At 45.8% G+C, this 20162-nt stretch overlaps 1 protein-coding gene across 2 annotated transcripts in view; it reads right to left on the minus strand.

Annotated features, from left to right (window-relative positions):
* Positions 1–4412: 4412 nt before the first annotated feature.
* The window catches only part of PI4KA (phosphatidylinositol 4-kinase alpha), a 268461-nt gene continuing 252711 nt past the window's right edge, over positions 4413–20162 (minus strand). For both annotated transcript variants that reach the window (XM_075321257.1, XM_075321249.1), the window contains 6 exons: positions 18510–18635; positions 17586–17706; positions 16696–16855; positions 15250–15339; positions 15079–15162; positions 4413–5123 (listed from right to left, as the gene is read on the minus strand). In XM_075321257.1, coding sequence (XP_075177372.1) covers positions 5072–5123; positions 15079–15162; positions 15250–15339; positions 16696–16855; positions 17586–17706; positions 18510–18635 — 633 coding nt within the window. In that variant the 3' untranslated portion in view covers positions 4413–5071. The remainder of the gene's footprint in view (positions 5124–15078; positions 15163–15249; positions 15340–16695; positions 16856–17585; positions 17707–18509; positions 18636–20162) is intronic.

Raw genomic sequence — 20162 nt, forward strand, 5'->3', positions numbered from 1 at the left:
AAGCAACTAACTCTTCTTCCTTGTGTGCTTCTCTTCTGGAAAGATCAAGATAACTTCTCGCTGGTATTACACTCCAACTAGGTTGCATAAATTTAATCCTTCCATTTCCCCATTATGTTGGAGAAATTGTAAAGGCATTGGGAGTCTGTTACATATCTTCTGGGAATGCCCAGTGTTGAAGCCTCTCTGGGAAAAAATATCAAATCTAATCAATAGAATTACTCATTTAGATATTGTTTTGACACCCCAGTTAGCTCTCCTTTCTCTTGATGTAGATTCATTAAGCCCTTCCTATAAATTTTTAATCATCCACATTTTCCCAACTACAAAATCATTAATTGCCTCTCATTGGAAAAACCCTCTGCCCCATGATATAACCCAAGTAACAAACTCAATAAAACAACATAATGAATTTGAGAGAAGACACGCCACTTTAAATAATTGCTTTCCCAAATACCATAAACAGAGGAACCTCTGGAATGAGTACCTCCAGAGTATTACGTAACTTGTCTTATCGCTATGGATAATTAGCTTGTTTTCGGTTTTAAATACGTGTTCATCATATGAAATTGTGCCTCGCATACCTTCTTGCCTACTATTCCCATGATTTAATTATATATTGTGGTCATTTACTTTATGGGTTTTTGTAACTCAACATAGTTATTTATGGATATATAAAGGTTACTTTGTGCACTATTCTATTGTTAGTTTTTTTTTTATATAGTTCTCCTATGTCCCTCTTTCCTTCTTCACTCCTTCCCCCTTCCACTTAACCCAATCAATAAAACTATTTGATCTCCAACTTCCTATTTCCTTTCACTCTCCTCCCTTCCTTATGATCTAGGTATAGATTATATTACGTTTGTTGTTAATCTGTAATTTATGTGCATTATTTAAATAATTTCTGTGATATTACTTTTCCCCCTTTAATTGTTAAACCCTTTAATAAAAAAATATTTTAACACTGAAAGACTGGTGTGGGCGGGGGCAGCTCCCAGAGCTTTGCATGCATGCAAAATGACAAATCTTTAACTTTGTCAGAATGGCTGCAGCCACTCATCTAAGTGATACATTGTTGGATTTAGAATCTCTTAAGGGCCCGTTACACGCTACGATATATCTAACGATATGTCGTTGGGGTCACGTCGTTAGTGACGCACATCCGGCATCGTTTGACATATCGAAGCGCGTGACAGCTGCGAGCAACTGTGAACGAGCAAAAATACTCACCTCATCGTTGCTCGTTGACACGTCGCTCATTTTCAAACAAAAAAAAAAAACGATCGTCCTTCTGCGCGCAGGTTGTTAATTGTTCCCGAGGCAGCACACATCTCTCCGTGTGACACCCCGGGAACGATGAACTGCAGCTTACCAGCGTCCCGCCGGCAATGTGAAAGGAAGGAGGTGGGCGGGATGTTACGTCGCGCTCATCTCCGCCCCTCCGCTTCTATTGGGCGGCCGCTGTGTGACGTCGCTGTGACGCCGAACGTCCCTCCCCCTTCAGGAAGAGGATGTTCGCCGCCCACAGCGAGGTCGTTCGGGAGGTAAGTACGTGTGACGGGTGTAAACGACTTTGTGCGAGACGGGCAACAAATTGCCCGTAACGCACAAATGATGGGGCGGGTGCGATCGCACATGCAAACACACGATAATTCGTAGAGTCTAAAGCGGCCTTTAGTCTACATCATGCTGCTCTCAGATGAGGTAGCAAAAACCTTCTGAGAGATTCCCTTTAAAAGTAGTGATGGGTGGACCTGGACTGTAAAAGTCCAGATTTGTGTGGTTTCAAAACTTAACCAAGTGCCAGACCCGGGTGTTGATCAAGATCTGGCAACTCAAGGAATAAAAAAAAAAATAAAGGAAAAATAAAGAAAATAAGAATGATGCAAGCACTTGATACTCACCAAGGCTCCGATGTAGCTGTACACTGCTCCCGCAGCCACTCATTCACTTCAGGGGCCGCTCATTACCTTCATTGCATATGCACTGCTTTCCCTGCTTTCTTCGTCCAACATCCGTCCTAGCGTCTGTAATTGGTTGCAGTCAGACGCACCCACAGCAGTGTCCTTATTTTGGCTGTGTATCAAAATAGGAAGGAACTGCATGCAACTTTTTAAAAGAAAAATTATTTAAATAATTAAAAAAAAACAAAAAAAACAAAGCGTGTGGTCCCCCCAATTTTGATAAACAGCCATGATAAAGCCCAACAGCTGGGGGCTTGTATTCTCAGGCTGGGGAGACCCATGGTTATTGGGAGCCCCCCCAGCCTAAAAATACCAGCCTGCAACTGCTCCGAAATTGTTGCATCCATTACATGCGACAATCACAAAGCTTTACCCGACTCTTCCCGATTGCCGAGTGCGGTGGCAATCAGGGTAATAAGGGGTTAATGACAGCGCACAACTGTCATCAAACCAAAATTGGGCAGGGGTCTATGACACTCCCCCATCACTACTCATATAAGTAAAAAGAAATATATAGAAGCAGAGAAATATCCTTTATTTGAAATAAAATACAGCACCCTCTTTATTAACCCCCAAAAGACCCTTTAAGTGCTTCTATAATCCACACGACATCCCACGACGGTTCTGGCTCTGCTACATCCGAGCCTGGACAGACCAAAAATATGTCCGATCTCTCCAGGGGACGGGAAACATTGACAAGGAGGATCCAGCTGGCAGCACGGACGTCACTCAGTTCCCACAGTATGACCTCTGATGACCTGAAGTACTTTCGCTTAAAGTGCAGGGCCGTGCCCCACACCCTGCCAAACCGTTCACACTGACAGTGCCGGTCAGGGGAAGGGGGTGTGGGGGCCTGGGTATAACCCTCGGTGAACTGAGTGATGTCACTGGTGCCAGCCTAGTCCCCCTTGTCAGTGTTTCCTGGAGCCTGGGAAGATTGGACAAGTTTTCGGTCTCTCCAAACTTGGATGTAGCAGAGCCAGAACCATTGTGGGACGTTGTGTGTATTACGGCAGAACTTCAAGAGTCTTTTTGTGTTAATAAAGAGGGTGCTGTATTTTATTTCAAATAAAGGATTTTTCTCTGTGTTTTTGTTTATTTCTTTTTGCTTATAGGATTAGTGCTAGGGGGTCTCGTAGAGCTCTACCCATCACTAATTTTGGGCTTAATGACAGTTATGCGCTGTTATTAACCCCTTCTTACCCCGATTTCCACTGCACCAGGGCAATCGGGAAGAGCCGGGTAAAGCGCCTGGGTTGTCATATCTAATGGATGTGACAATTCCGGGGCGGCTGCAGGCTACTATTTTTAGGCTGAGGGTGGGGGCTCCCAATAACCATGGGTCTCCCCAGCCTGAGAATACCAGCACCCAGCTGTCAGGCTTTATCATGGCTGGGCATCAACATTGGGGGGGACCGCACGCTGTTTTTTAAAATTATTTAATTAAAAAAAAAAAAAGTTGCTTGCGGTTCCTCATATTTTGATACACAGCCAAGATAAGTCACGGCTGGGAGATGCAGCCTATAGCTTATGCTTTATCTGTGCTGGGTATCATAATATGGGGATTCTATGCCAAATATCTTATTTATTATTACTGTATGATATAGACCCGCAGACAGCGCCTGTGATTGGTTGCAGGCAAATGCTGTCACACAGACTGGTGATGCGTCTGACTACAACCAATCACAGACGTTAGGATGGCCAGTGGTCAAGGAGAGCAGTGCATATGTAATGAAGCCTAATGTGAGGCCCGGGAAGTGAATGCGTGGCCTGGAAGCAGCATACAGCCGTGCCGGAGCTTCGGTAAATATAGCACGCCTGCTCCTATCCCTTCTACCAACATTTTTAGTCGCCAGATTTTGGTCCCCATACACTTATATGGGGACTGGAATCCGGCTCAGATCCAGATGTTAAAAACCAGATAACACGGACTTGCCGGTCCCTGTTAGATGCGAGTCCGCTCATCACTATTTAAAGACGTAATAGGGATAACTCCGCTTTAGATCTTTGATAGGTCTTTAGGCACCTCTTCCAGCCCAGGGGTCCTACTTCCAGGAATGGATTTATAAGCCTGCATTTTATAATTTTCAGTAACGTGGGAGACTAGCAACTCATATTACTCCCCAGACACACTGCAAAAGTGGCTGCCTCACGAGAAGCAGTGTAACATTTAAAGATATATAAATTACCATAATAGTTAAGCAATACTTTAGTAATCATTAACTGAATCCTCTAAAATTATAAATTACAGGTGTATTTATAAAGATATCCAGTTCTCCTATCTGTCCTTTGTCAGCAGTTTTGAAAGATCAAAGGTTCGCTTTGAAGAATAGCAAAAGCTAAGAAATTCTTAAACGTATACAATTTAAAGATTCTCATTTTTACTCACATTGTTGCACACGATTAGTTGCACTCATACAGCATTGTATATGTACACAAAGGCATAGATATAGTATAAGAACACTTTGCATTTTTGTATTTTATTTAATTACATTTTACAGATTAAATACATCATCATAAAGTTTTGTACACACACAAAAGGAAATTAACTTTCTTCATCTTTCCTGCATGAAGTGGGCTTCTCATATTTGGAGGTGCAGTGCATTGTACAGTCCAGGAAAAGCCATTGGTTAGCGTATATTCCTACTAGTAATGGCCAATCGAAGCACAGTATGGATGCTGGGGTACAGAATGTGAATTGTCAAAGTGCAGATAAGCTATTTGTTAGATAAAATAATATCGCCATTCTAGGTAATAAATATAAATATTCTCTAAACCCCCTCCCCCCATCCAATCCCCGGCCCATTCAGCAAAATAACATGCTCAGTTCCCAGAACTCAGCACTAAAATATATTGCACCTTTGTTTCAGAACTGTATCATTATTCAGCTACAAATGTATTTTGAACAGAAGGAATTCCACAAGCCAGTGCAAGGAATTGGTTAAATTGTTGCCAAAAAGAAAAAAAATCTGATTGACTATCACCTCTCTAGTCTCACAATCTCCACACTTCTGATTTACTGCAGTTTCCCCTAACCTTTGGATTTACAGAGTTTGCAGAGATACAGGACTATAGTTCACTAAAAACACAGGACAGATGCACAGAGTTCAGTATGGGATGTCATTTTGATAGTACTGGATCATGTCATACGTTCTGCTCCTGTTGGATAGAAACAGAGATGGTGAGCAAATTAAGGTAAATGAAAACAAAAAACAAGCACCATAACGTAAAACTCTCTGATGGGTTTCTTCTTTGTTTTCCCCCAGACTAATGATGGTCTGTTTCTCTTCCATTGAGGACTCCGTTGACCTCATGTTGTGGGTTCACAGCAAAATCTTCCAAATGCAAATGCCACACCTGTAATCAGCTCCATACCTTTTATCTGCTCAATTGATTAAGGATAAACAAGGAAAAAGCCCATGCAGATCATTTTGAGATAACTGTCCAATTACTTTTGGTCCCTTGAAGAAAAGACAGCTGCAACTTAAACAGCTGTGATTCCTAAACCCTTAAGGTACCGTCACACATAACGAGATCCCTAGCGAGATCGCAGCTGAGTCACGGTTTCCGTGACGCAGTAGCGATCCCGTTAGCGATCTTGTTATGTGTGACACCTACCAGCGATCATGCCCCTACTGTGAGATCTCTAGTCGTTGCAGAATGGTCCAGGCCATTTTCTTCAAAGGCGATGTCCTACTGGGCAGGACACATCGCTATGTTTGACATTGTGTGACAGGGTCACAGTGACTGCTGAGATAGTTATACAGGTCGCTACTGCGACCTGTATTGTTCCTGCATCGTTGGTAAGGTCTGACTGTGTGAGATCTCACATGCGACCTCCCAGCGACTTACCTGCGATCCCTATCAGGTCGCATCGTTTTCGGGATCGCGGGTAGGTCGTTGTGTGTGACTGGGCCTTTACTCCAACTAGGATGTGAATACCCTCAAATTAAAGCTGAGAGTCTACACTTTAAGCCCATATTGATTATAGAACTGTATCTTGAATATGTTTTGGGAAACAACTAAAATGCCAAAACTCGTGTCACAGTCCAAATATTTCTGGACCTAACTGTATATAAACTCAACAACAAAATTTCAATACCAAGAAGGAAAAGTTGTAAAGTTAAGAATATCGTAGTTTTGATAGACATGTTAATGATATGCAAATGATGAAACTGTGAAAACAAAATTTTCAAAACATCTTGATTTAATCAGTATCGAGTACACATACGTACTTACATGCCTTGGCAAGCTATCAATTAGGTTATTAATGGTTATCCAAGGAATGTTCTGCACATTGGGATGCCAATCACAAATCATCAAGATCCGCAGCTGGCAGCTCCATTTGCTATTGCCTTTCCAGATGCGCTCGAAGGAAGACAAGTCTTGAGAAGCTATAGTCCATAGTAGCCCAAAATTGGTCATGCATGTGCTCACAGGAACACGAGCGGCCTGACAATGTTGTGTTGAAACAACGTCTGCTAGAACACTTTGGAGAAATGTCGTAACATTGGTTAAACCAGCAAATATTGCAATGTAAGACTGAGCTATTTGTGTACCTGGAATAAAGACTAGAGGAGCCCGGTTCATTATGCCATCCCACACCATAATTCCAGAAGGAGCACCGGTGTAACATTTCCTTGTGACGATCACTTTATAGTGTGCTACCAAAGCTTGCAGCGTCTCTGTACGTGCCGAAGTATATTCCGTGTGGCAGAACATTCCCCAGATAAATGAGATCAGCCAAAATGTGTGAGTGTATTTCTGCACATAGTGCTCGATACTGAATCAGGATATTTTTTTAAAAAGTAGAAACAACATTTTTTTTTAATTATTTCCAAAATTCGACCACCTTTCCTTCTTGGTGTTGCAATTTCAATGATCAGGAGTGTACATTGGTACCATAAAAAACAAAGCTTCATAGAGGTGCCAACATGCAATTAAAAAATATTTGCCGCCAAAATGCTGAGTGCCAAAAGCAAAAAAAGATTTCCATTGTAAAGCTAAAAACAGCTTGGTCCTTAAGGGGTTAAAAATATACTTTGCTCAATAACCTGTACATATATTTTTTTTATTTCGAAATATCTATATAAAAAATTGATCACAGAATCTAAGGATCACGGCCAACAATATGAATTCACACAGGAGCTACTATAGTGAGTGAACTGCATACAAAGTCCTTGGTGAGAATCAGTCATCAGCCAGATCTTTACATTGACCATATACTGTATGTAGGATCTTCATGAAGCCTATAAGGGTGAAACATGTTGGGGAGGAGGAGCTTTCTATATTTTAACCCCTTCACGACCGGCCGATTTTTCGCTTTCCGTTTTTTTTTTCGCCATTCTTTTTCTGAGAGACGTAACTTTTTTATTTTTCAGTCAATATGGTCATGTGAGGGCTCATTTTTTGCGGAACGAGCTGTACTTTTAAATGAAACCATCAGTTTTACGAGTGTACTGGAAAAGCGGCAAAAAAAATCTAAATGCAGAAAAATTGCAAAAAAAGTGCGATAGCACTATTGTTTTTGAGATATTTTATTCACTGTATTCACTATATGGTAAAACTGATGCATGGGTGTGATGCCTCAGGTCAGTGCGAGTTCGTAGACACCAAACATGTATAGGTTTACTTTTATATAAAAGGTGAAAAAAAAATCGGAAGTTTGACCGAAAAAAGTGGTGCACGTTTTACGCCAAATTCCGTGACCCGTAGCGTTCTCATTTTTCGGGATCTATGGCTCAGTGACGGTTTATTTTTTGCGTCTCAAGCTGACGTTTTTAACGGTACCAATTTGGCTCAGATGTTACGTTTTGATCGCCTCTTATAGCATTTTGCGCAAAAGTTGTGGCGACAAAAAACGTCGTTTTGGTGTTTGGAATTTTTTTGCCGCTACGCCGTATACTGATCAGATTAATTGATTTTATATTTTGATAGATCGGGCGTTTCTGAACGCGGCGATACCAAATGTGTGTATATTTTTTTTTTTAACCCTTTAATTTTCAATGGGGCGAATGGGGGGTGATTTGAACTTTTACGTTTTTTTTTAAATTTTTTAAAACTTTTTTTTATAACTTTTTTTTTATTTTACTAGTCCTCCTAGGGGGCTATTGCGATCAGCATTCTGATCGCTCTGCACTATCTGCTGATCACAGCTATACAGCTGTAAACAGCAGATACGCTCTCTTTCTCTTTTGCTGTGCCGCTGGCACAGCGAAAGTGAAAGCAATTCATGTGTAGTACAGGAGTACAGGAGTCATCACATGACCCTGTGCTACCATGACAACTAACGGAAGTCACATGATCGCGTCACGTGACTTCCGGTATCGGGCGGTAAGTAAAAGTTTACCGCAATCGCGCTTATAATGGCGCTGTCACATATTGACAGCGCCATTTAAGGGGTTAAACAGCACGAGCAGATAACGATTCTGCTCGTGCCTAGCAGGCACACATCTCAGCTGTGAAAATCAGCTGAGATGTGTGCCGATCGCGGCATGCTGCCGCCAGCAGACCGTGGGCAGTACCATTATGACCGTTAGGACGTAATTTTACGGCCCGCGGTCGTTAAGGGGTTAATAGAGCTTTGTTCCTCTGGTCATTACACATTACAAAATAGGACTCAATCCCTGATGGTAAGCTAACGGACGGCTGACTTTTGCTCTACAACAGCTATACAAATTGATGCAATTGGAGCTGCACACTTATGTAGCTACAATTAGGTAGTCTTAGCTACAGTGTATCACAAAAGTGAGTACACCCCTCACATTTTTGAAAATTATTATATCTTTTCATAGGCCAACATTGAAAATATGATACTTTGATACAATGTAAAGTAATCCGTGTACAGCCTGTATTACTGTAAATTTGGTCCCCTCTAAATGACAACACACAACGATTAATATCTAAACCGCTTGCAACAAAAGTGAGTACACCCCTAAGTGTTATGTCCCATGAAAAGATATAAAATATTAACGAAAATGTGAGGTGTCTACTCACTTTTGTGACATACTGTAGGTAATATAGGTACTGATTACTACATCTAAACATGTAATATGGGTATGGCCAGATGAGATAAAATAATCCAAGGGAAGAAGGGAATTTTGTTTACTTACCGTAAATTCCTTTTCTTCTAGCTCCAATTGGGAGACCCAGACAATTGGGTGTATAGCTATTGCCTCTGGAGGCCACACAAAGTATTACACTTAAAAGTGTAAGGCCCCTCCCCTTCTGGCTATACACCCCCAGTGGGATCACTGGCTCACCAGTTTTAGTGCCAAAGCAAGAAGGAGGAAAGCCAATAACTGGTTTAAAGACCAATTCAATCCGAGGAAACATCGGAGAACTGAACCATACCACATGAACAACATGTGTACCCGAAAAAACAGAAAAACCCCGAGAAAACAGGGCGGGTGCTGGGTCTCCCAATTGGAGCTAGAAGAAAAGGAATTTACGGTAAGTAAACAAAATTCCCTTCTTCTTTTTCGCTCCTAATTGGGAGACCCAGACAATTGGGACGTCCAAAAGCAGTCCCTGGGTGGGTAAAAGAATACCTCGTGATAGGGCCGTCAAACAGCCCTTTCCTACAGGTGGGCAATTGCCGCCTGAAGGACTTATCTACCTAGGCTGGCGTCTGCCGAAGCGTAGGTATGCACCTGAAAATGCTTGGTAAAAGTATGCAGACCCAATCAGGTAGGTGCCTGACACACCTGCTGAGCCGTAGCCTGGTGCCGTAATGTCCAGGATGCACCCACGGCTCTGATAGAATGGGCCTTCGGCCTTGAGAGAACCAGAAGCCCAGTAGAACTGTAGGTTTCAAGAATTGGCTCCTCGATCCCCCGAGCAAGGGTGGATTTGGAAGCTTGCGACTGTTTACGCCGACCAGCGACAAGGACAAAGAGTGCATCCGGGTGGCGCAGGAGCGCCATGCGGGAAGTAGAACCTGAGTGCTCTCACCAGAACCAACAGATGCAAATCTTTCTGAAATTGATGGACTGGACGAGGACACAAAGAAGGTGAGGTGATATCCTGATTGATATGAAAGTGGGATACCACCTTAGGGAGAAATTCCGGAACCGGACGCAGAACTACCCTGTCCTGGTGAAGGACCAGGAAGGGAGTTTGTATGAGAGCGTTGCTAGCTCGGACACTCTCCTAAGAGATGAGACCGTTACTAGAAGGCCACTTCCCGTGAAAAGCGGGAAGGGAGACATCCTTCAAAGGCTCGAAAGGCGGCATCTGGAGAGCAATTAGAACCTTGTTCAGATCTCAGGGCTCTAACGGCCGCTTGTACGGAGTGCTGAGAAGACAAACTCCCCGTAGGAACGTGCGTACCTGAGGAAGTCGTCGTTTCTGAAAAAATACAGATAGCGCTGAGACTTGTCCCTAAAGGGAACTGAGCGACAACCCATTTTCCTACCTAGATTGCAGGAAGGAAGGAAACATAGACGATGCAACCGGCCAGGGAGAAACACCCTGCGCCGAGCACCGAGATAAGAATATCTTCCACGTCCTGTGGTCAATCTTGGCGGACGTTGGTATGCTAGCCTGTCTCATGGTGGCAACCACGTCCTGAGGTAATCCTGACGACACTAGGTTCCAGGACTCAATGCCACACCATCTGGTTGAGGGCCGTAGAATTCAAATGGGAGAATGGCCCTTGAGACAGCCAGTCTGATTGGTCTGGTAGTGCCCCCGGTTAGCCTACCGTGAGGCCCCACAGAACCGAGTACCACAACATCCTCGGCCAATCTGTAGCGACGAGGATGGCGCGGCCGCAGTCGGTCTTGATCTAGCGCAGTACTCTGGGCAACAATGCCAGAGGTGGCACCTAAGGTAGCTGGAACTGCGACCAATGCTGAACTAAGGCGTTTGCCGCCAGAGCTCGATGATTGTGAAACCGTGCCATGAAGCTGGCACATTGTTGTTGTGCCGTGACGCCATTAGATCGACGTCCGGCCTCTGTCAGCGGCGCCCGATCTCCTGAAACCCGTCCGGGTGAGGAGACCATACTCTTTCGGCCACACCTCAGCGACTTAGGAAGTCAGCTTCCTAGTTTCCACACTTGGGATGTGAATTGTGGATATGGTGGATGCCGTGTCTTCCACCCACATCAGAACCTGCCGGACTTCCTGGAAGGCTTGCCGGTTGCGCGTTCTTCCTTGGTGGTTGATGTATGCCACCGCTGTGGAGCTGTCCGACTAAAGTCGGATATGCTTGCTTTCCAGCCGCTGTTGGAAGGTTTGTAGGGCAAGATACACTGCTCTGTGTTCAAGAACATTGATCTGAAGGGTGGACTCTTGCTGAGTCCACGTACCCTGAGCGCTGTAGTGGAGAGAAACTGCTCCCCACCCTGATAGACTCGCGTCTGTCGTAACTATCGCCCAGGATGGGGATAGGAAGGACCTTCTTTTTGACCAAGAGGTGGGAAGAAGCCACCACCGTAGAGATTCCTTGGCCGCCTGAGAAAGAACGACGACTCTGTTGAGGGACGTCGACTCCTCGTCCCATTGGCGGAGAATGTCCCATTGTAGTGGACGCAGTAAAACTGCGCGAAAGGAACTGCCTCCATTGCTACCATCTTACGTAGGAAGTGCATGAGGCGTCTCAATGTGTGCGACTGGTTCTTAAAGAAGAGCTTGCAGCCCGTAGTGAATGCTGTTTGTCTAGCGGAAGCTTCACTATCGCTGAGAGAGTAAGAAACTCTATGCCTAGATATGTTATCGATAGGGTCGGGGTCGGATCTGACTTTAAAAAGTTGATGATCCACCCAAAACTTTAGAGAGTCTCCAGCGCAACGTTCGGGCAGTGTTGGCATGTTTCCTAAGAGAGTGCCTTGACAAGTAGATCGTCTAAATACGGGATCACAGAGTGACCCTGAGAGTGCAGGACTGTGACTACTGCTGCCCTGACCTTGGCGAAGACCAGTGGAACTGTCGCTAGCCGGAAGGTAGAGCTACGAACAGAAGGTGTTCGTCTCCTATAACGAAGCGTAGAAACGCTAGTGCTCTGGATCAATCGGCACGTGTGGATAAGCATCCTTGATGCCTAATGATGCTAGGAAATATCCTTGGGACTTTGAGGCGGAGGGATTCCATCCGGAACCGCCTGGTGTCCACGAGCTTGCTGAGCATTTTTAGATCCAGAACGGGACGGAACGGCCCGTTGTTATAGGTACCGCAAAGAATTTGGGGTAAAAACCGTGACCTTGTTCCTGAAGAGGAACGGGGGTCATCACTCTTTCTGCCTATAGAGTGCACCCTGTTTGCAGAAGAGCAGCGGCTCGGCCGGGAGGTGGAGAAATTCTGAAGAATCGAGTTGGAGGACGAGAAGTGAGCTCTATCCTGTACCCGTGAGACAGAATGTCTCACACTCAATGGTCATTAACCTATGGCAGCTAAATATCGCCAAGGCGGGAGAGCCTGCTACCGACCGAGGCCGCAAGTCATGAGGAAGCCGCCTTGGAAGCGGGTTTTCAGACTGTCGATTTTTTGGGCGTGACTGAGCCCGCTAAGAATCTGAGCTCCTCTGATCCTTTTGAGTCCACATTGGACGAGGAAAAATGGGACCTGCCCGAGCCTCGAAAAGGCCGAAAACCCCGACTGCCTCTTGCTCTGTTGGGGTTTGTTGTGTCCGGGCTGAGGAAAGGATGAATCCTTACCCCTGGACTGTTTAATGGTTACATTCACCAAACAGTCGGTCAGCAGAAAAAGGCAACTGGTTAGGCAACCTTTTTTGGAAGCAGAATCTGCCTTCCATTCACTTAACGAGCAGACCAGGCTCTGCTTAAAAACACGGAGTAGCGGAGGCTACCGCCGCACGGTTCGCAGAGTCCAGGACAACCTGAATCGCGTAAGAAACAAATGCAGACATTTGAGAGGTTAAGGATGCCACCTGCGGCACAGATGTACGTGTAACCGTGTCAATCTGTGTAAGACAAGCTGAAATAGCTTGGAGTGCCCCAAGGGAGAGAATGCCGGAGCCAACAGCAGTTCCATCTCCCACTGCAACTATGGATCTAGCTACCAGCCTGGAGATTGGAGGATGCCGCTTGGGACACTGGGTCCAGTCCTTGACCAAGTCAGGGGACAGGGATAACGTGTATCCTAAGCCGTTTGGAGAAGCGCATATCTGGATAAGCGTGGTGTTCCTGGACTGCCTCTCTGAAGGCAGAGTGGTCCAGAAAAATACGTGAAGCTGACTCCTCCACTGGAGGAGCTGTGAGAAATAACCCACATTCTATAGATGGACGCTATAAGATTATTTACTATGGCGTCACGATCAGGTGTATCCAGATTGAGAGCGGTCTCAGGATCAGAATCCTGAGCCGCTACTTCCGCCTCATTACACAGCGAGTCCTTCTGCCAGGACCCTGATGAAACCGAGGCCGCTCATAGTGAGCCCGCTTAGGCTGTCTGGGACTGACGTCCGTGCAGAGCCGTGACTCTGGGATGCGTGTGACATTCCCGGAGCTGTTAGTTGTTCACACTGAGGGGGGCCATGGATCAATGATTCAACAGTGCCCATATTGTGAGAGACATGTCCGGACTGCTAGGCTTCTAGTATCATAGCCATAGTCTCAGAAAAACTGTCAGTAAATACTGCAGACACCGTCCTCATCCCCTGGCCATTAGTGCATACAATGGGAGTCTATGTAACCTGCCGGCCGTATAGCCGTACATGCTGTACCGGCTGCATAGAAAAACATGTGGTTCTGCACCTTTGTTTTACACAGAGAATATGCTGATAACTCCTCCGCATAATCCAGGAGGGTATATACAACGTGCGACCAAACAGTGCAATGTATATAGTACAAGCATATCTATAAGTGCACTTCTGCACTAGTGGGGTTAGCACCACAGGTGCTGCTTAACGCCTGTTGCAGCGATTGTGTGACTATCAGAATGCCAGGGTCTTCCACACTTGTCTCTGTATCGTACAGAAACTGACACTAATGGCTGCCTGCGTCCTTGTAGAGAAGGAAGCCGTGGGCGTGCCTGAGAAAGTGCGGGAATCCGGATTCACAGTGCACACAGTGAGAGGGGTGGAGTATGCAAAACATACTCCAGCTCTCAGCGCTGCTGTGCTATGCAGCGTCACGCCCCTACCCTGACTGTCAGGGCTGTGGGCGGTAACGAAGGGAGACTAGGCCCAGAAGCCGGGGACTCGAGTTAACAGCGCGGCCGCCGTAAAAGCGCGGGCCGCGCTGAAGTCCCCGGCGCACCACAAGTGCCAGCCGCGCCGCAGTCCCAGCGGCCGGCGCGACCGATTCCTAGAGGTGGCCAGCGTCCCGCCCCTCTCCTGACTGGCAGGTCTGGGGGCGGGAACGAACGGAAGCAGGCCGCAAAAGCCGGGGACTCTAGTTATCAGCGCGGCCGCCGTAAAAGCGCGGGCCGCGCTGAAGTCCCCGGCGCACTACAAGTGCCAGCCGCGCCGCAGTCCCAGCGGCCGGCGCGACCAATTCCCATAAGTGAGCCTGCTTCAGCGAAGCTGAATGAGGCCATGGCACAGGCGCCGCAGCGCTGATGTCCCCCGGCGCACTACAACACCCAGCATGCTGCGGTGTGAGCGCCAAATGCACGGGGACACAGAGTACCTTGAGGAAGCAGGGCCATGTCCCTGATGTACTCCGCTCCATCCAGCATCTTCTCCAGGGGCTGTAGATGGAGCACGGTCTCAGTGCCTGGAGACCGGTAAATCCCACTTCACCCAGAGCCCTGTAAAAAGGGATGGGGAAGGAATCAGCATGTGGGCTCCTGCCGCCGTACCCGCAATGGGTACCTCAACCTTACAAACACCTCCGACATACAGTGGGGTGAGAAGGGAGCATGCTGGGGACACTATATGTGTCCTCTTTTCTTCCATCCGACATAGTCAGCAGCTGCTGCTGACTAAAAAGTGGAGCTATGCGTGGATGTGTTGCCTCCTTCGCACAAAGCAAAAAACTGGTGAGCCAGTGATCCCACTGGGGGTGTATAGCCAGAAGGGGAGGGGCCTTACACTTTTAAGTGTAATACTTTGTGTGGCCTCCAGAGGCAATAGCTATACACCCAATTGTCTGGGTCTCCCAATTAGGAGCGAAAAAGAAACAAACAATTAGAAAAAAAAAATATCCAACCTGTTGCTCAGGAAGCAGTTTTGAATTATCTTCAGGATGAAATTTGCTGCCTCTTTCTCAGTCATATTGGGACTGAACCTGTGCCTGTATATTAAAATGCAAATATAGATAAGTGACCAAGTGAGATACATGAAGGCTTACTGTTTTTTAGAATATGCAGTAGTAACTTACTTGAGCAATTTTATTGTTTGTCCACGGAAGCAAGGCAACCCTGTGTCCAACATGAGTGTGACCAGAGACACGACGGCATCCATGTAGGGCCTGTTATACAAGGAAAAAAGACAAACTGCTGGACGAATAATGACACACATCAGTTTGTTACATAATTTTCAATGCAATAAATCCCGTGAAATGGTAAAATATTTTTAAGGTTGTCTCGCCACCCCCATAATTTACTGCATTGAATGGTTAAAGTGACACTTTCATGCACCTTAAAGGGGTTTTCCACTTACAGCGGAACCTCGGTTTACGAGTAATCCGGTTTGCGAGCATTTCGCTATACGAGCAAAGCTTGCTGTAAACTTGTAACTCAGTTTATGCACAAGCTTTGCCGTACGAGCAAATACTCACCGCACACACTTACGGTTCTGTACTTTCACTGCGCTTTGACCCGCTCTTGCAATCCACACAAACACCCACAAACACACACATATTATACTCACCATACCTTCCGTTCCATCGCCGGCCTCCTGTTTCTTGTAGTTCGCCGGCACAGGACGTGTATTGGTAACCATCGCGACGATGGAGGAACGTCTGCTGTCAGCCGCTACTCAAAGGCAGCGCGCTGGCCAATCAGAGGCAAGCGGCTCCTGCCTTTGACGTCAGCGCTCTGGCAGTGGAAGTTCCTCCATCGTCGCAATGGTTTCCCAATCCCCATCCTGCAAACTACAAGAACCATGAGGCCGGCGATGGAACGGAAGGTAAGGTGAGCATAATATGAGTATGTTTGTGCGTGTGTGGAATGGCACAATAGGAAACCAGGATGGGACATTGAGCAAGTTGTGGAACGAATTGTCTGAGCTTGCATTATTTCCTATGGGAAATTTTGCTTTCCTAGATGAGTAACTTGGTTTACAAGCACCCTACCAGAACGGATTGTTCTCGTAAACCAAGGTTCCACTGTATATACATTCCTGGCCTCAAATTGGCTAGCACTCGATAAAAATAATAAAATCAACCTCTCCTGCTCAAGTGCCACCTTTCATGCACTGCTCATATTGCTTTTTACTTGCTGCAGTGGTAACATCATAACTACAGCAATACAGCAAACATCACCACTGCAATCAATCACAGAACTCAGCAGCTTGTGCCGTCTACATCAACAGAGACCCTGAGCTCAGGGATTGGCTACAGTGAAGTGCTCTATAGTTGTGATGTCACCTCTACAGCAAGAAATCAGATACAGGACCAGCGTCGGAGAGCAGATACTAGTCCGGGGCAGGGTAAGTGCCATCTGACTGTATTATTTTATTTTTGCGCTGGCCATTAAAGACCAGAAACATTTGTGCTAGAGACTCCATCAGGGTCTTTATTACAGTTAAATTGGGCGGAAAAAATAAAGTTGAAAATTTTATATAATTTTGTCAGATAACCCCTTACAAAAACTAGTTCCCTTACCTGACAGCCAGGTAGCCTCGCACACACATCTCCATGAACCACTTAAAAGGTGTAGCTTCCATTTTGCGCCCCATGATCATCACCATCTCATCTGTTAACTTGATATCCGGTTCCCAGCCTAGATTGCCCCCCGGGGAGCTCTCAAACATAAATCCAAAATCTGCAAATAAAATAGTTCAGCTCATTTGGTTAGATGTGCAAAGAAGGGCAGAACATTCAGTTACTGTCCGATGCGAGCAAATAGGAAAACACATCTGAGGATTAGCATGGAATCGAGAAGTGTTTAGAAGGAAGACAAAGCAATGGGGAAAATCAGAGAGAAGTGGATGAATAAAGACAAGGCTGGAATTTACTGCTTGTGCTTCATCATACGTATTATCTATAGGGAAGATTATGTAAAGGCATTTAGCAGGACAATCAGTCTGGGAAACATGGAAAAGAAACTATAAGGCTATGTGCGCACATTGCAGATTTGGTGCAGAAATTTTCAGCATCAAATGTGCATCTTCTGGCAGAAAAACCGCATGTGTTTTTGGTGTGTTTTTGTGCCATGCGTTTTTCTTAATGAAGTCAACAGGTGGAAGGGCTAAAAAATGCACCAAAAATTTACATGCTGCAGATTATTTTCTGCACCAAAACTGCAAGAAAAAAATAAGCGTGCACACAGCACTTCAGAATTCTCATTGACTTTGCTGGCGTAGCTGGCGTAAAGATACAGATGCAGATGTGTGTCAAAATCTGCATCAAAATCTGTGCGCACACAGCCTAAAGCTGAAAAGGTTTTCATCCAGTAGAGAACAGACGTGATCATGGTAAAAACTTTTCCTATTGGACTGGTATTTTACATAAAGAAAAGTAAGAGCAGGCAAGGTGGTAATGGTTGGACTAACCGATGTGGATGATGTGCCCCTCCTTATCCAGCATGATGTTGCCATTATGTCTGTCTTTAATCTGCAGCAAAAACAGTAAAAGGCTGTAGGCTGCCATACTCCGAATAAAATTATATCGTGCCTGTGAAGACAAAAGAACAAAAATGAATAAATATCACTATGGCAATAATGAGACGACTAGGGAAAAAGCGCACAAATAGGGTCTTACCAGATTAAAAATAGTGGTGTATAGGAAATAACACTCACCTAGCAGGCCTGTGAAAGTCACAACCCCTATGAAGGCTTCAAAGATGATGGCGGCTGCCACAGCCCCACGTAGGCTAATATTTGGTGCTGGAGAAAAGAAGCGGGGTTAACGCCGCGCTACCTCCAATGAGGAAGATTATTGATTAATACAAATTATTTTATTCCATAGGTCAACGTGTTTCAGGGATCAAGTCCCCTTCTTCAGGGCCAAACAAGAATCAGTTTGTTGATTCTTGATTGGTCCTGAAGAAGGGGACTGGATCCCTGAAATATGCTGACCCATGGAATAAAAAAATGTATATTAATTAACAATATTCCTCATTGATGGTAGCGTTAACCTTGCTTCATTTTTCGAGCACCGAATATGGCAATAATAAAGCAGCATCCAAATGACAGGGAAATGTAAAAAGAACAAATAGTAAAGTCAACAAAACATATAGGATAGCCGTCAGCTGACAACCATCTAACCAAACTCCAATAATCATGGATCTTTACTGCCTGTAATAATCTATTGACAGCCACCTCCAGTTAAGCTGCCCAACATTTAGCTTGTTCCCGCTATGCCAGACACTGAGGGATAGTCTTGCTTGCTTCCTCTTTACAGGTCACCATTTCTCAGTACAACCCAAGGAGAAAAATACATTTTTTTAAGTAGAATTTGGTGCAGAAATATTGTACCTTTTGAAATGCCTGAGTAGACTCATCTCCATATTGCCTGGTGAAGTAGTCATACATGCCAAAGTCCGTCTGTCGTCCCAGCTGATCCCTTGAGGTGCAGTTTGGAATACACTCGATAACGCCACACTGGAATACAACAAATATCCAAATTACTTACTGTCTGATCTTATTGCATGCCACTGGCATCTTACAATGAAGAACCGTTCTTACACCCTGCTGGATACTAATAGAGCAAAGATACTAATCTTAATATCAGACCTGGCACATGAGGGACAGTTCTGCTCTTGTGATTTCAGCAGTGCTTTTGAGGAGCACAGAAATTTAATATTTGAAGATATATGAAAAAACTGTAACATTTTCAGTCTTCCTGCAAAAAAAGGGAAACTCATGAATGCCACTAAGGCTACTTTCACACTTGCGTTGGACGGCTTCTGTTGCTATCCGCAGCCTTGAGGAATTACAGTAACCGTTGCAGGAAACCGTTATATTCATCATAGACTTCTATTAACTACGGATAGCAACGGATGGTCTTGCGTTGCATCCGCTGCACGACACAGCGCTGTTATTTTGACGCTGCATCGGGCGGAAGGAACGTTGCATGTAGCGTTTTTTGAGCAGCGCAATCCGTAGGATTTTGCTGCACAAGCTCTCTCTGGCTCCCTGATCACATAACCAGGGTAAACATCGGGTTACTAAGCAATTCACTTTGCCTAGTTACCCGATATTTACCCTGGCTACGTGTGCAGGGAGCCCGACACTTTCCTGCTCGGCTCCGCCCCCTCCCGCACTTCACTACACATGTACGCACGCACACACACACACACACACACACACACACACACACACACACACACACACCTGTCCCCAGCCTTGCATTCCTCGCTGCACTGATGTCCTCAGCGCCATGGTCCTGCTCGGCTTCACCCACCCCGCACTCCGCCCCCCTCACACATTCTCGGCGGCTGAACGATCAGCTGATCACCCAGCGACAGGCTGCTGTGAGCGATCAGCTGATCACCCGGCGACCGGCTGCTGTGAGCGATCAGCTGATCACCCGGCGACCGGCTGCTGTGAGCGATCAGCTGATCACCCGGCGACCGGCTGCTGTGAGCGATCAGCTAATCACCCGGCGACTGGCTACTTTGAGCGATCAGCTGATCACCCGGCGACCGGCTGCTGTGAGCGATCAGCTGATCACCCGGCGACCGGCTGCTGTGAGCGATCAGCTGATCACCCGGCGACCGGCTGCTGTGAGCGATCAGCTGATCACCCGGCGACCGGCTGCTGTGAGCGATCAGCTGATCACCCGGCGACCGGCTGCTGTGAGCGATCAGCTGATCACCCGGCGACCGGCTGCTGTGAGCGATCAGCTGATCACCCGGCGACCGGCTGCTGTGAGCGATCAGCTGATCGTTCACAATAGTCTGCCGCCGATAAAACGAAAGAAGAAAAAAAAAAAAAATTCCGTTGTTTTGTATGATCCGTTGCATTCGTTGTGCCACGAAAAGCAACACATCCGTTACATCCGTCACACAACGCAATGCAACGGATGCCGTTCAACGCAAGTGTGAAAGTAGCCCAACATACAGTACCAGTTTGTGTGCCATTAACCAAAAGGTAAAATTGTGTTCACTAGGTAGACATGTTACAATG

Source organism: Anomaloglossus baeobatrachus, chromosome 1 (genome assembly GCF_048569485.1).
Source record: "Anomaloglossus baeobatrachus isolate aAnoBae1 chromosome 1, aAnoBae1.hap1, whole genome shotgun sequence".
In the NCBI taxonomy this organism is placed as follows: Eukaryota; Metazoa; Chordata; class Amphibia; order Anura; family Aromobatidae; genus Anomaloglossus; species Anomaloglossus baeobatrachus.